General features: G+C 38.2%; 3 protein-coding genes and 1 long non-coding RNA gene across 6 annotated transcripts; 1 reads left to right on the forward strand and 3 right to left on the reverse strand.

Annotated features, from left to right (window-relative positions):
• Positions 1-434: 434 nt before the first annotated feature.
• LOC108897514 (secreted Ly-6/uPAR-related protein 1) lies at positions 435-6,201 on the reverse strand. 3 transcript variants are annotated; one of them, XM_051075294.1, is made up of 3 exons: positions 6,043-6,160; positions 834-941; positions 435-711 (listed from the first exon to the last, which is right to left on the reverse strand). In XM_051075294.1, the coding sequence occupies exons 1-3, from the start codon at positions 6,089-6,091 to the stop codon at positions 563-565; spliced, it is 306 nt and encodes a 101-aa protein (XP_050931251.1). In that variant the 5' UTR covers positions 6,092-6,160; the 3' UTR covers positions 435-562. The 3 variants fall into 3 exon arrangements, with proteins under 3 accessions (XP_050931251.1, XP_018552741.2, XP_050931250.1); XM_018697225.2 differs by lacking the exon at positions 6,043-6,160 and adding an exon at positions 1,313-1,481; XM_051075293.1 differs by lacking the exons at positions 435-711; positions 834-941 and adding exons at positions 5,244-5,420; positions 5,560-5,670 and having other exon boundaries at positions 6,043-6,201.
• LOC127143205 (uncharacterized) lies at positions 5,134-9,179 on the forward strand. Its single transcript, XR_007814455.1, has 2 exons — positions 5,134-5,237; positions 9,029-9,179. It is a non-coding gene; the product is annotated as an uncharacterized LOC127143205 (long non-coding RNA).
• LOC108897681 (lymphocyte antigen 6G) lies at positions 8,906-10,038 on the reverse strand. The gene is made up of 3 exons (XM_018697453.2): positions 9,867-10,038; positions 9,346-9,453; positions 8,906-9,210 (listed from the first exon to the last, which is right to left on the reverse strand). The coding sequence occupies exons 1-3, from the start codon at positions 9,913-9,915 to the stop codon at positions 9,062-9,064; spliced, it is 306 nt and encodes a 101-aa protein (XP_018552969.1). The 5' UTR covers positions 9,916-10,038; the 3' UTR covers positions 8,906-9,061.
• Positions 10,039-11,130: 1,092 nt separating this feature from the next.
• Positions 11,131-12,138, reverse strand: LOC108897765 (CD59 glycoprotein). The gene is made up of 3 exons (XM_018697570.2): positions 11,978-12,138; positions 11,526-11,633; positions 11,131-11,386 (listed from the first exon to the last, which is right to left on the reverse strand). Exons 1-3 carry the CDS (start codon positions 12,024-12,026, stop codon positions 11,217-11,219), a joined length of 327 nt encoding a protein of 108 aa, XP_018553086.1. The 5' UTR covers positions 12,027-12,138; the 3' UTR covers positions 11,131-11,216.
• Positions 12,139-12,283: the final 145 nt, after the last annotated feature.

The following is a 12,283-nucleotide window of genomic DNA, read 5'->3' on the forward strand; positions in this document are numbered from 1 at the left end:
GTCACGCGTAATTTAAGATACTCCAATTTCTAAGGCTCAATTTTCACAAAAAACAACATCATTTTAAACTGGGTCCTTTTCATTCCCACACAACTGAACATAATTTCCTGTTGCAAGAAGACTCCTACAGAGAAAATGCTAAGAAACATCCAATTATGAACCCAGAGTCCCTCTACGAACAATAGAATAAAAGTAAATATTACATACCAAAATACATTTCTTTAAATTCATTCATTCAATAAAAATTTGAAATAATAAGCCTTATTGCGCTACTCTAAATTTTGAACCTAACTACCCTTTCAGGTTCAACAGTAACTTTCATTTCTGTGTGTTAATATCCAGCTAAGGCACATGAAAATATAAGCTGCTCTTACTTGTGGACAGTATCATAAACAGGATGTGAAATGCAGAAATGAAGGAATTAAACAATTCAGTGGTCGATCATATTATGGTTTATTGAACAAATATTGATCTGTATTCATTCACTGCTTTTACATAGCAAGAAATTGTCAATTCTTCCTGAGTTATACAAATTGGGTAAAATAAAAAAAGTCAAATATTCTCAGAGAAAGAGTGTGATGATGGCTGAGGACACCAGCAGGAGGATGACACTGGTACCAGTGGGACTGGCACTGTTACACAAGTCCTCATCACAGCAAGACATGGGGTTTACACAGAGAGCACTGTTCATGCAGCCCTTTCTGATGATACCTGTAAGATAGAAAAACACCAGACCGCCAGCAACATATCAGCTCAGATCCTGTGTGATTGACAATATCTTTGAAATAATCATTATCAGATACAAGTACTTCTGGTGTGGAAGAAAAACTTACCGTTCATATTGGCGGAGAAACAATGGTCCATCAGGGGAGGACAATCTGAGATATCTGTGCAGGATTTTGTGTTGGTAGGATCACATGTGTAGCATCTTAATCCACATACTGCACAGAAATACAGAATACGGTCACACATGGTTTAAGATACTCCAAATCTAAGGCTCATTTCTATCAATTTTCACAAAAAAGTCCATCAGTTTAAACATTATTTAATTATGGACCCTAAGTCCCTCTGAAAACAACAGAAAAAAAATGATTACACAACAACAGAGTGACTGTGTTGCATGTGGTATAGGCAATTGCATCCCTTCCTCAAAATATATATCTTCAAATTCATTCATTCAATAAAAATGTTAAATAATGAGCCTTATTACGCTACTCCAACTTTTAAACCTAACTTTCAAAAGGTTTAAGTGTAACTTGAATTTTTTGTGTTAATGTCCAGCTAAGGCGCATGAAACATGAACAGTTCTTACCTGTGGACAGAGTCATAAACAGGATCAGAGCTCCATAAAGACGCATTGTGAATGTGGAGAAAAACAGACTTGTACTCGACTCTGTGAGAGAGCTGCAGAGAAGACGTGAACTCTTGCTAATCCATCCTTTTATAACCAGCATTTCAGTACTCGTCCACAACTCAAACCAGCTGCATTTCCTCATGAAGTCTCAAAACAACATCAGCCCTAAAGTGAGCTCATCATCCCCTAGACAGCCATGCAGATTATTTCCAGTCTATTAACTAAACTAAATTTGATCATTATTAGTAGCAGATCAAATCTACTGTGTGTGATAAATTCAGGCTGGAACTGCTGAAGTCAAAATGTTCACCTCAAAGAACACCATTGATAAGTATGGTGACATGAATTTTACATTGCTAAAGGAGAGGTGTTTTCTAAAGGATAACTCTGGTACATATGATATAAGAACTGTGCACCTAACCACTAAACAGCTGCTGCAATGTAATCCAGTGGGCATTGTCTGTGTTCGCTCAAAGTGCTTGTTTTTGCCATTGAAAGACTCAGATAGTTGTCTGGCAACATTATGGAAAGAAGAGAGATCACTTGTTGTGTGTTGTGGGTAAAATTTGATACCCAGCACTGATTATTGAAAGAAGTTCCACTGGTGGTCGTGTCCCTAAACATATGTATATAATCCCTACAATAAACTGAAAATATGAACACCATCATCACTTGAGTCAGACGTTTTTTACATGACAACAACAATATGCTCCACCTTACATGGATTATTCAATTAATACATCTTTGTTTGAGCTCCTGTGAACAAACTAAACTAACTTTGGATAATATCAGATAAGACAAACCATGACCATTATCATTTTGATTCTCAGTGTGCCATACTTATACTGCATTGTCCTGACGTCTTCACCCCTAAAAAGAAAGTGTAGCCTAAGACGACTTGTGTTTTACATAGGATAAATTTGTATTTTTGGCAGGTACACATGCCCAGTGAAATATAGACCCTATGTCAGGAAAATACAACCAGCTAAATTGCTGAAACCAAGGCACACACCAAATGTTTGTGTTACCTTTTGTCTCAGAAGTGGTGAGAGTTTTAAGAGAGCAGTGGCAGAGCAGGAGTCTCCAACAGTCACACAGACACGCACACATATATACATATATACAGTATATAAATCTATATATACCCAGTGTGATGATGGCTGAGGATACCAGTGGGAGAATGACACACATGGATTATTCTATTATTGCATCTATTATTGCATCTTTGATTACACACCAAATCATTATTTCACTTTATTTCAATTATTTTTTTATTTTTATTTTAACAGCAGTGAGGAATGTGTGGGGGAACACATAGTTTCTTCAGACATGGTTTCCTTTTGCATGAAGACTACACAGTTTGCGGAAATGTCTACCACTACAACCACAGCTCCACAAAGAGAGTGTCACAAGAAACTGAGAGAATAAGCTCTCTAACCTAGCCTCTAAAACAACAGAAAAAGACATAAAATAGTATCTGATTGGTTCATTCTTAATCTAAGCTTAATCTCTGAACAGAACAAACCAACTGTTTCCGCATTTTATTTGTGTCTGAAGAGGTGAGAAACCTTCTTGACTTTTCAATGCTTTGCATTGCAGCACTTTGTGGTGATGAGTGTGAAAAAGTTTTTTTTTGTGTGTGTGTTCTGTCACATTTCTTTGTGGCTCCACAGCAAAGCTATTTTTGCTGTAAAGAGTGGTGTGAAATGCAACATGGAAGGCACACAATTGTGGTTTTACTGAATAAACATTGATCTGTAGTCACTCACAGCTTTTACATTATAAAAAATAGTTTCTTCCTCTTGACGTTAAGATTATTTTATATGAGTTCATATTTATCATTACTTTTAACCCTGTGAAAAGGAAAACTGGAGAGAGGAAGTGAACTCTTTCTCTCTCTTTTACTGTCCAACTTCCTCATTCAGAATATTTGTATTTCCAATTTTATAGCATTTTAAGGGGATCTTTAATAAATAAATAAATCATAACTGATTAAAACAAATCAATGGCTTTTTTTTTGGCTTTTTGAAACCTTCAACTGAACTTGAAATAATAGAAACCTAGAATGAATTATATTTTTTACCTAATCAGTCAATATTTTGTAACTTTCTAAGTGGTGATTTTTGCTTCTCTGTCTAAACAAAATCTGGCAAAGTGGCTTTTATGTTTTTGTGGGTCCACCTGCTGGAATACCTGGTCAGACTATATTAGATGAGCTCCAACATTAACACTGTGTTAGACTGATCTACTTGGTTGTTGACATTCATGTGTATGTTTTGCACGTGTTTGTGCTGTATATAGTGCTCCTGTGGCAATGCTGGAATGAAAAATGAATATATTTTGCTTTGCTATTGTTATAAAATTTGATTGTTAAACAAGATTAAAAAGATCATAATAACAACAATAAGAATAGTAATGTTACATCTTCATTTTAAGTGATGGACTGCCCCAGTGCTGACACAGAGACAAGGACATCAGCAGAGACAGTTGGGAGTGTTTTAATGACAGTACAGTCGATCTTATTGTAAATGGTGGAGGCCAGAGATACGGCACTGGGGTTGTGGAGTGATCCAGGTCCTGGAGGGGAGGAACGGCCCGGAGGAGATGGAGTTCCAGGCAGGAGCTTGACATGAGGGATATGGCGACTCGACCAGGAAGCTGGTGAGTGGGTGGCAGAGGCTAGGCAGCAACATGTTGCTGAGTGACTGAGGCACACAAAGAACCACTGGTGTGAAAAGTACAAAGAAACAGGAAACACTAGAAACTAGAGATCGTGCTAGAAAGTCTGGCTGAAGTTGAGGTTGGGCTGGGGTTCTTGTACTGCAAATGATCATGTGATGGAAAACAGATGTGCCTGGAAGCCACAAGTTGCATTGCACCTCTGCCAGTGAAAACACAACACAAACAGAGGGAGGAGAGAAAAGTGATGAGACAGAGGAGAACGAAGACAGACAGGAAACACTAGGGGCACTAGAGGTCGCAGGACGGGCTGTGACATGGAGACAAATAGAAAATGTCCAGTTACAGTGCACATGCTCAAAGTTCAAACTCATGGCAATAAATTTCAACAATCAAAAGGGACCTTTCCAAACTGTATGTAGGTTAGAACCATTTCTACCAATAGGGGGCTGCAGAGGGCCCCCTTGGCCACTTGCTCTATCTGTATTCCTCCCCTACAAGTGTTCAGAGAGACATATCCCCAATATCTGTCATTACACCATCTCTCTTCTTCTCTGCTGTCTGTGTAGGTCAGTGCTTGAATATGAGGGCATAGTTAAGCCTAACATTAGCCACCATTAGCCTGTTCTCTCTCTTTTTTCTCCTCTCTCTCTCTCTCTAGCCTTATGTTTTGCCTCTCCTTCTTCCCCTCCTCTTCTGAAGCACCTGAGTGTGATTGTTATTCAGACAGGAGGAGGACGTGTACAGGAGTAGGATGTGTGGAGAAGGGGAGGCACACACAAACCGGGCAACGCAGCAGGTAGAGAGGAGTTTGTCTCCTAAATCCTTTCTCCTCCTTTTCCTTCCAAACAGGTTTTGCCCCAGCATGCAGTATCTTGCTGGGTTTTTGTTTTGGGTGTTTCAGTTTGGGCAGGAGACCCGTGGTAGCTCAGTTATACATCTGTTGTTTGATTAAAGTTAGCTCTTTTTTCCATTTATAGGTTAGGGGGGGGATGATGGCCCAACACGTGGCTGGCCCATCACCTTCCCATCTTTTGTTCCTTTTGGCCAGGATCTCCAAAAATGCAGAAAGGAAGGAATTAAACAATTCAGTGGTTGATTGTTGTTTATTGAACAAATATTGATCTGTATTCATTCACTGCCCTTACATTTTGACAAATTGTTTATTCTTCTTGACTTATACAAATTTGATAAGAGAAAAAAAGTCAAACATTCTCAGCTGTAACTGTTCCAGAGCCTCAGAGAAAGAGTGTGATGATGGCTGAAGACACCAGCAGGAGGATGACACTGGGACCAATGGCTATGGCACTGTTACACAAGTCCCCCTCACAGCAAAACATGGATCCTCCGCAGAAACCCCTGTTTATGCAGCCCTTAGTGATGAGACCTGAAGACACGATGGAAGAACCTCAGTTTCAACAACAACAAAAACTACCAGGTATTCAGTACAGCAATACATCAGCTCTGACCAGACTGACATGTTCTATATCAGATATAAAAGCTTCTGGTGTAGAAGAACAACTTACCATCCACATTGAGGGAGAAACAACGGTTCAAAGATAGCTCAGTACAATTTAAGATGTCTGTGCAGGTTTTTGGGTTGGTGGTTTGACATGTGTAGCATCTTATTCCACATGCTGCACAGAAATACAGAATACTGTCACTCATAGTTTAAGATACTCCAAATCTAAAAGAGATTGAAGATTTTTGACCATTTTATGTGACATCCAAAAGTGGTGTTTCCTATTGCAAGCTGAAAAGAAATATATAGTGGGTGGAGCTAGAGGGACCTGGTCACTGTCTCCAGTTTATACATTCTAGTTTCACTAACATTTGTTGTATCTGCCAGTATCTCACCCTGCTGGTCTCATTTGTTAGATTTGACATTTTAAAGCAACATCAGTTAAATAAAACTCTCTAATCCCTCTGATATTTGCTATGGCCTTAGAGCCATTTTATGTTAAAATGTTCAATTAAAGCAAACATAACTCTAATAAACAGATTCTTACCTGTGGACAGAGTCATAAACAGGATCATCAGAACTCCGTAAATCTGCATGGTGAACAGAGACAAAAACAGATGCGGGAGGAAAGCTGGAGCAAGAATGTGAACTCTTCCAAAGTCTGGCCTTTACTGTACAACATCTGAATGTTGTGAATTTCCTCATAAAGTACCTCAGCCTAAAATGACCCTTTATCACATATACAATTCTGTAAATCATTGGAGTGATATGGCTTGGAAATTGTCTTGATACTAGGATTCACCACAAGCTCTCCTGAAATCTTATTGGTTTTCAGACCTTTCCAGACAAGCCCACCAATTCAGCAACTGTTAAGCTGCAATAAAACATCATATGGTCTGTGTTTGCATGTGGATCCTGTAAAAAACTGTGTGTGCTTTAAAAATGTCAGTTTAAGTTACAGATGATGCAGAATGAATATAAATGTCAGAGAATGTTTTCTTACCTCAACCAAATATGCCGTGTAACATATTTGGTGTTTTAGAATTCAAAAAATAAACATTTTTGACAGATTCAGGTGCAGCAAGAAGTAAGAGTCTTCTGATTGTGGAGCACAACTCATCTTTTCTGCATTTGTTTGCGCTTGAAGTGGTGAGAGGTTGTTAAACTTCCAATATTTTGCAGCAGCATGAAGAATAAGCAAAGGCATCAAACTAGGAAGTTTGAAATCTCCATGTGTGTCGGTCATCCCTGTAGATGAAAATGCTTTTTATGCATATGTGCCACAAAACATGTCAATGACTAAGAGAAAAACAACATCTTTCTGACCCTGAGAAATTGCTCTGTAGCACTTTGAGGTTTTAAGTTTGAGAAATAATGAAAGTCATTAAACCAGGAAGTCCAAAGTCTTTAGACCAGCTGGCCTGCTTCAATAATCCTCATGATCAACAACTAACAATAATTTATTAATTTACTCATGATTGTTCATATATGGTGTCCTGTTTTGTCATAACAAAGCTATTTTCCATTGTAAAAAGTGATGTGAAATGCAGAAAGGAAGGAATTAAAAAAATCAATGGTCAATCATACTGTGGTTTATCGAGCAAATGTTGATCCATATTCATTCACAGCCTCAGAGAAAGAGTGTGATGATGGCTGAGGACACCAGCAGGAGGATGACACTGGGACCAGTGGGTATGGCACTGTTACACAAGTCCCCCTCACGGCAAGACATGGGTTTTACACAGAGAGCACTTTCTTTGCAGCCCTTAGTGATAGCACCTGTAAAACATGATGGAAAATCTCAGTTTCAACAAGAAAAAAACATTTGCCAGTTTTCAGTACAAAAACATATCAGCTCAAACCCTACTGAAATTTTATTATATAAAGAGTACAGTGTGGACCTGCTCTATATGAAAAGTACCTCGAGATAACTTCTGTTGTGATTCAGCACTATATAAATAAAACTGAATTCAATTGAACTGAATAGATATAAATACTTCTGGTGTGGGAGAACAACTTACCGTCCACATCGAGAAACAGCAGTCAAAGGGGTGAGGAAAAGTTAAGATCCATGTGCAGGACTTTGGGTCAGAGCTACCACATCTGTAACATCTTAATCCACATGCTGTACAGAAATGTAGAATACTGTCACACATGATTGAAGAAGCTCCAAATCTAAGGTTCATTGTTTTACAACCCTGAGTCAATCTTTTATGTGTGACAGGAAAGGATATGAATGGTGTGGCAGTAATGTGCCTTTGATAGCTACAGCAACATCTGATATTTCACATAGCATATTTAAAAACAAATAAATGCATGTAAAAATATTGTAGCTGATTTTTTTTTAAAACATAGTAAGACTATCCTTTAGTGTCATATACTGGAAATGCCACGTTTCCTGTTTTACAGAGAAAAGGAATATTCTGTAACAGGCCCAGGTGCATCAAGAAATAAAAGAACTAGTGTGAAAAGTGATCAAAGGCATCAAACCAGGAAATGACAAAAACAAAAGCGGGAGGATAACTGGAGGAGAAATGTGAGTGTGTGGAGTCCTCTTGCAAAACATGTTAATGTGAATTTTCTCAGAAAGACTCGTCCCTATAGGAGTCAGCCCAAAGTTTCCTCACTATCCCCTGGACAATAATGTCAGTTATTACAGTAATAATACAAAGAAATAATTTTTGGTAGCATACAAAATCTCTTCTGTGTTATAGGAATCAGGATATAAATGTTGCAGCAGTAACGTTCCCCTGATAACCACAGCAACATCTGACATTTCACAACTGATAAAAAAACAACATGCTTATTTTCTTGCTGTAGTTTGTCAAGTTTGCCAGAAAGATATATGAATGTTTCTATTCCAAATCATGCATTTTTAGAAATGTGTCACCTAATTTCTTAATCAAAACCACAACTATATGATTGTGTTAAAAATGTCATTACTTGAGGCAGTGAGTTTGAAATGATGAAGGAGAAGTGTTTTCTGTCTTAAGTGTTTTGTGAAGTGTGTGCTTTAAAATGTCAGTTTAAGTTACAGATGATGCAGAATGAAATCATCCAGTGACTACTGGAAGGATTTCAAAAGCTCAAGAGGTCAGAGAATGTTTTGTTACCTCAACCAAATATGCTGCATGACATGTTTCTTGTTTTACAAACAAAAAAGAGAATATTTTTGACAGGTTCAAGAGCAGGCAAGAAACAAGTGTCCTCTGTGCAACAAAATCTGTCAGTAACTTGTAGAAAAACAATGTCTTACTTCAACTGGACTCCAAAAAACATGACTTGGCTTGCTATTTTAAATTTAAAAAGTAATGAAAGGCATCAAACCAGGAAGTCCAGTAATCAACAGCCAATCACAGTTTATTAATTTACTCATGATTGTTCATATTTGAAAGGAAGGAATTAAACAATTTCAGTGGTCGATCATATTGTAGTTTATTGAACAAATATTGATCTGTATTCATTCACTGCCCTTACATTTTGAGAAATTGTTTATTCTTCTTGACTTATACAAATTTGATAAGAGAAAAAAGTCAAATGTTCTCAGCTGTAACTGTTCTAGAGCCTCAGAGAAAGAGTGTGATGATGGCTGAAGACACCAGCAGGAGGATGACGCTGGGACCAGTGGGTATGGCACTGTTACACAAGTCCCCCTCACAGCAATCCATTGGTTTTACACAAAAAGCATTACTCTGGCAGCCCTTTGTGGTGACACCTGTAAGACATGATGAAAAAAGCCTCAATTTCAACAAAAACCACAAGCTATTCATTACAGCAACACATGAGCTCAGACCCCACTGAAATGTTCTATATCAGATATAAAAGCTTCTGGTGTGGAAGAACAACTTACCGTTCACATCAAGGGAGAAACAACGGTTAAAGGGGTCAGAACAAGATAAGGTAGTTGTGCAGGATTTGGGGTCGGTGGGACCGCATGAGTAACATTTTATTCCACATGCTGTAGAGAAATACAGAATACTGTCACATAAGGTTTAAGATACTCCAATTCTAAAAGCACGTTTTTGATCATTTTATGTCACATCCAAAAGTGGTGTTTCCTACTGAAAGAGGATGCTGGAAAAAAAAATTCTGGATGGATCTGGGGCCAGCTGGCCATTGTCTCTAACTTATACAAGACCCACTTGAAGTCTGGAGGCTCTCTCTCCTCTGACACAACTTTGTGTCAGGTTGAAGTTTCTGATTTTCTGTATAGTTTAGGTTGCATTCTCTTTGTTAACCTGCCAGTGTGTTTCTTTGCTGGTCTCATTTGTTAGATTCAACATTTTTAAAACAACATCAGTGACTCCCAGCTCACCATTTCTGCATAAAATGTTCAAGTAAGGCAAAGATAACTAATAAACTGATTCTTACCTGTGGACAGAGTCATAAACAGGATTGTCAGAACTCTGTAAAACTGCATGATGAACAGATACAAAAACAGATGTGGGAGGAAAGCTGGAGCAAGAATGTGAACTCTGAGTCCTTCTTCAAAATATGTTTATGCGAATTTTCTCAGCAAGATTCCACCCTATGAGTCATCCCAAAATGAACTCAGTATCTTTTCATTTCTTAAAGTGATACAACATTTAGTAGCATTGTGGCGTATAAATGATTCTTCTGTGTGACCGGAATCAGTAATGTGCCTTGCCACAGCAACATCTAATATTTCACATTTAGCATATTTAAAGCCATGTACAAATTACAAAAATTACAAGTTTATTTTCTTGCTGTAGTTTATCTATTTACTAGTCAAAGCCACAACTATATGGGTATGTTTTATTAACAGTCCTTGTGTGGCTGTGATCCTTGCTGAATTATGTTTTGTAAAAAGCGTGTGCTTTGAAAATGTCAGTTTAAGTTACAGATGATTCAGAATGAAATCATCAAGTGGCTACTGGAAAGATTTCAAAAGAGATTTTTTTCTTTCCTCAACCTAATATGCCATGTGACATGTTTTCTGTTTTACAAACAAAAAATGAAGATTTTTGACAGGTTCAGGTGCACCTTTACTGCATTTTTTTGTGTTTGAAGTGGTGAGAGGTTGTTGAACTTCCAACAGTTTGCATTGCAATAGTGTGATGAATAATCAAAGGCATCAAACAAGGAAGTTTGAAATCTCCGTGTGTTGGTTTTCTCTTTAGATGATGATGTTGACAGGTCTGGGTTTATCAAGAAATAAGAGTCCTCTAAATGTGAAGCACAATTCATCTTTTCTGCATCTTTTTTATCTTAAAAGTATCATTTTATGCATATGTGTGCCCAAATCTGTCAGTAACTTACAGAAAAATGACATCTTACTTCATCTAGACTCCGAAACAATGACTTGGTCCTGTGGCACTTTGTTGCTTTACATTTGGAAAATAACAAAAGTCATAAAACCAGGAGGTCCAAAGTCTTTATATCAGTTGGTCTGCTTCAATAATCAACAACTAACCACAGCTTATTAATTTACCCAAGACTCTGGTGCAGTGGTTAGCACTGTCACCTCACAGCGAGAAGGTTCCTGGTTTGAACCCCAGGCTTTTCTGTGTGGAGTTTGCATGTTCTCCCTGTGCCTGTGTGGGTTCTCTCCGGGTACTCCAGCTTATGATAGTGATGTGAAATGCAGAAAGGAAAGAATTAAACAATTCAGTGGTTGATTACATTGTGGTTTATTGAACAAATATTTATTTGTATTCATTCACAGCCTTTACATATTAATGCTGTAGCTGTTCTGGAGCCTTAGATAAACAGAGGGATGATGGCTGAGGATACCAGCAGGAGGATGACACTGGGACCAGTGGGTATGAAACTGGAATCAGCGGGTGTGGCACTGTTACACAAGTCCCCTTCACAGCAAGTTAGGGGTTTTACGCATGCGTTGCTGTTCTGGCAGCCCTTAGTGATGAGACCTGTGAGACATGATGGAAAAAACTTACTTTTAACAACAACAAAAACCACCAGTATTCAGTACAGCGACATATCAGCACAGACCAGACTGAAATGTTCTATATCAGATATAGATACTTCTGGTGTGGAAGAACAACTTACCATTCTCATTGAGGGAAGAGCAACGATTCAAGTGGGCAGGACAATTATAGTCCAGTGTACAGGACTTTGGGGTGGTGGCTGTACATGTGTAGCATCTTAATCCATATGCTGCACAGAAATAGAGAATACTGTCACACGTGATTTAAGATACTCCAACAACTGGTCACTGTCTCAAGGTTACACAAGACCCACTTGAAGTCTGGAGCCTATCTCTCCCCTGGCACCACTTTGCGTCAGGCTGAAGTTTCTGATTTTCTGTATAGTTTAGTTTGGATTCTCTTTGTTAACCTGCCAGTGTGTTTCCGCGCTGGTCTCATTTGTCAGATTCAGTATTTTTAAAGCAACATCTGCTAAATAAAACTCTCTCCTTGGAGAGAGCTATGGCCTCAGAACTGTTTTTATGTTAACATGTTCAGTTAAAGCACATATAACTCTAATAAACAGATTCTTACCGGTGGACAGAGTCATAAACAGGATCGCCAGAACTCCGTAAAGCTGCATGGTGAACAGAGAAAGGAGCAGATGTGGGAGGAAAACTGGAGAAAGAATGTGAACTCTGAGTTTTCTTTCAGAACATGAATAATGTATGTTATACAACAAGTAGTTCCAACCAAGCAATCTGATTGGTCAACAAAACATTTAGAATGTGCTCAAATCAGCATGAGAGCACGCCTTACTCATCACTAAAAATATTACTCCTGCAAGCATAACTGAAGTGCTCAAATCACTTTAAAGCACACCCTCTCGGTTAATATTGC

This window comes from Lates calcarifer, linkage group LG13 (assembly GCF_001640805.2).
Source record: "Lates calcarifer isolate ASB-BC8 linkage group LG13, TLL_Latcal_v3, whole genome shotgun sequence".
Lineage (NCBI taxonomy): Eukaryota > Metazoa > Chordata > Actinopteri > Centropomidae > Lates > Lates calcarifer.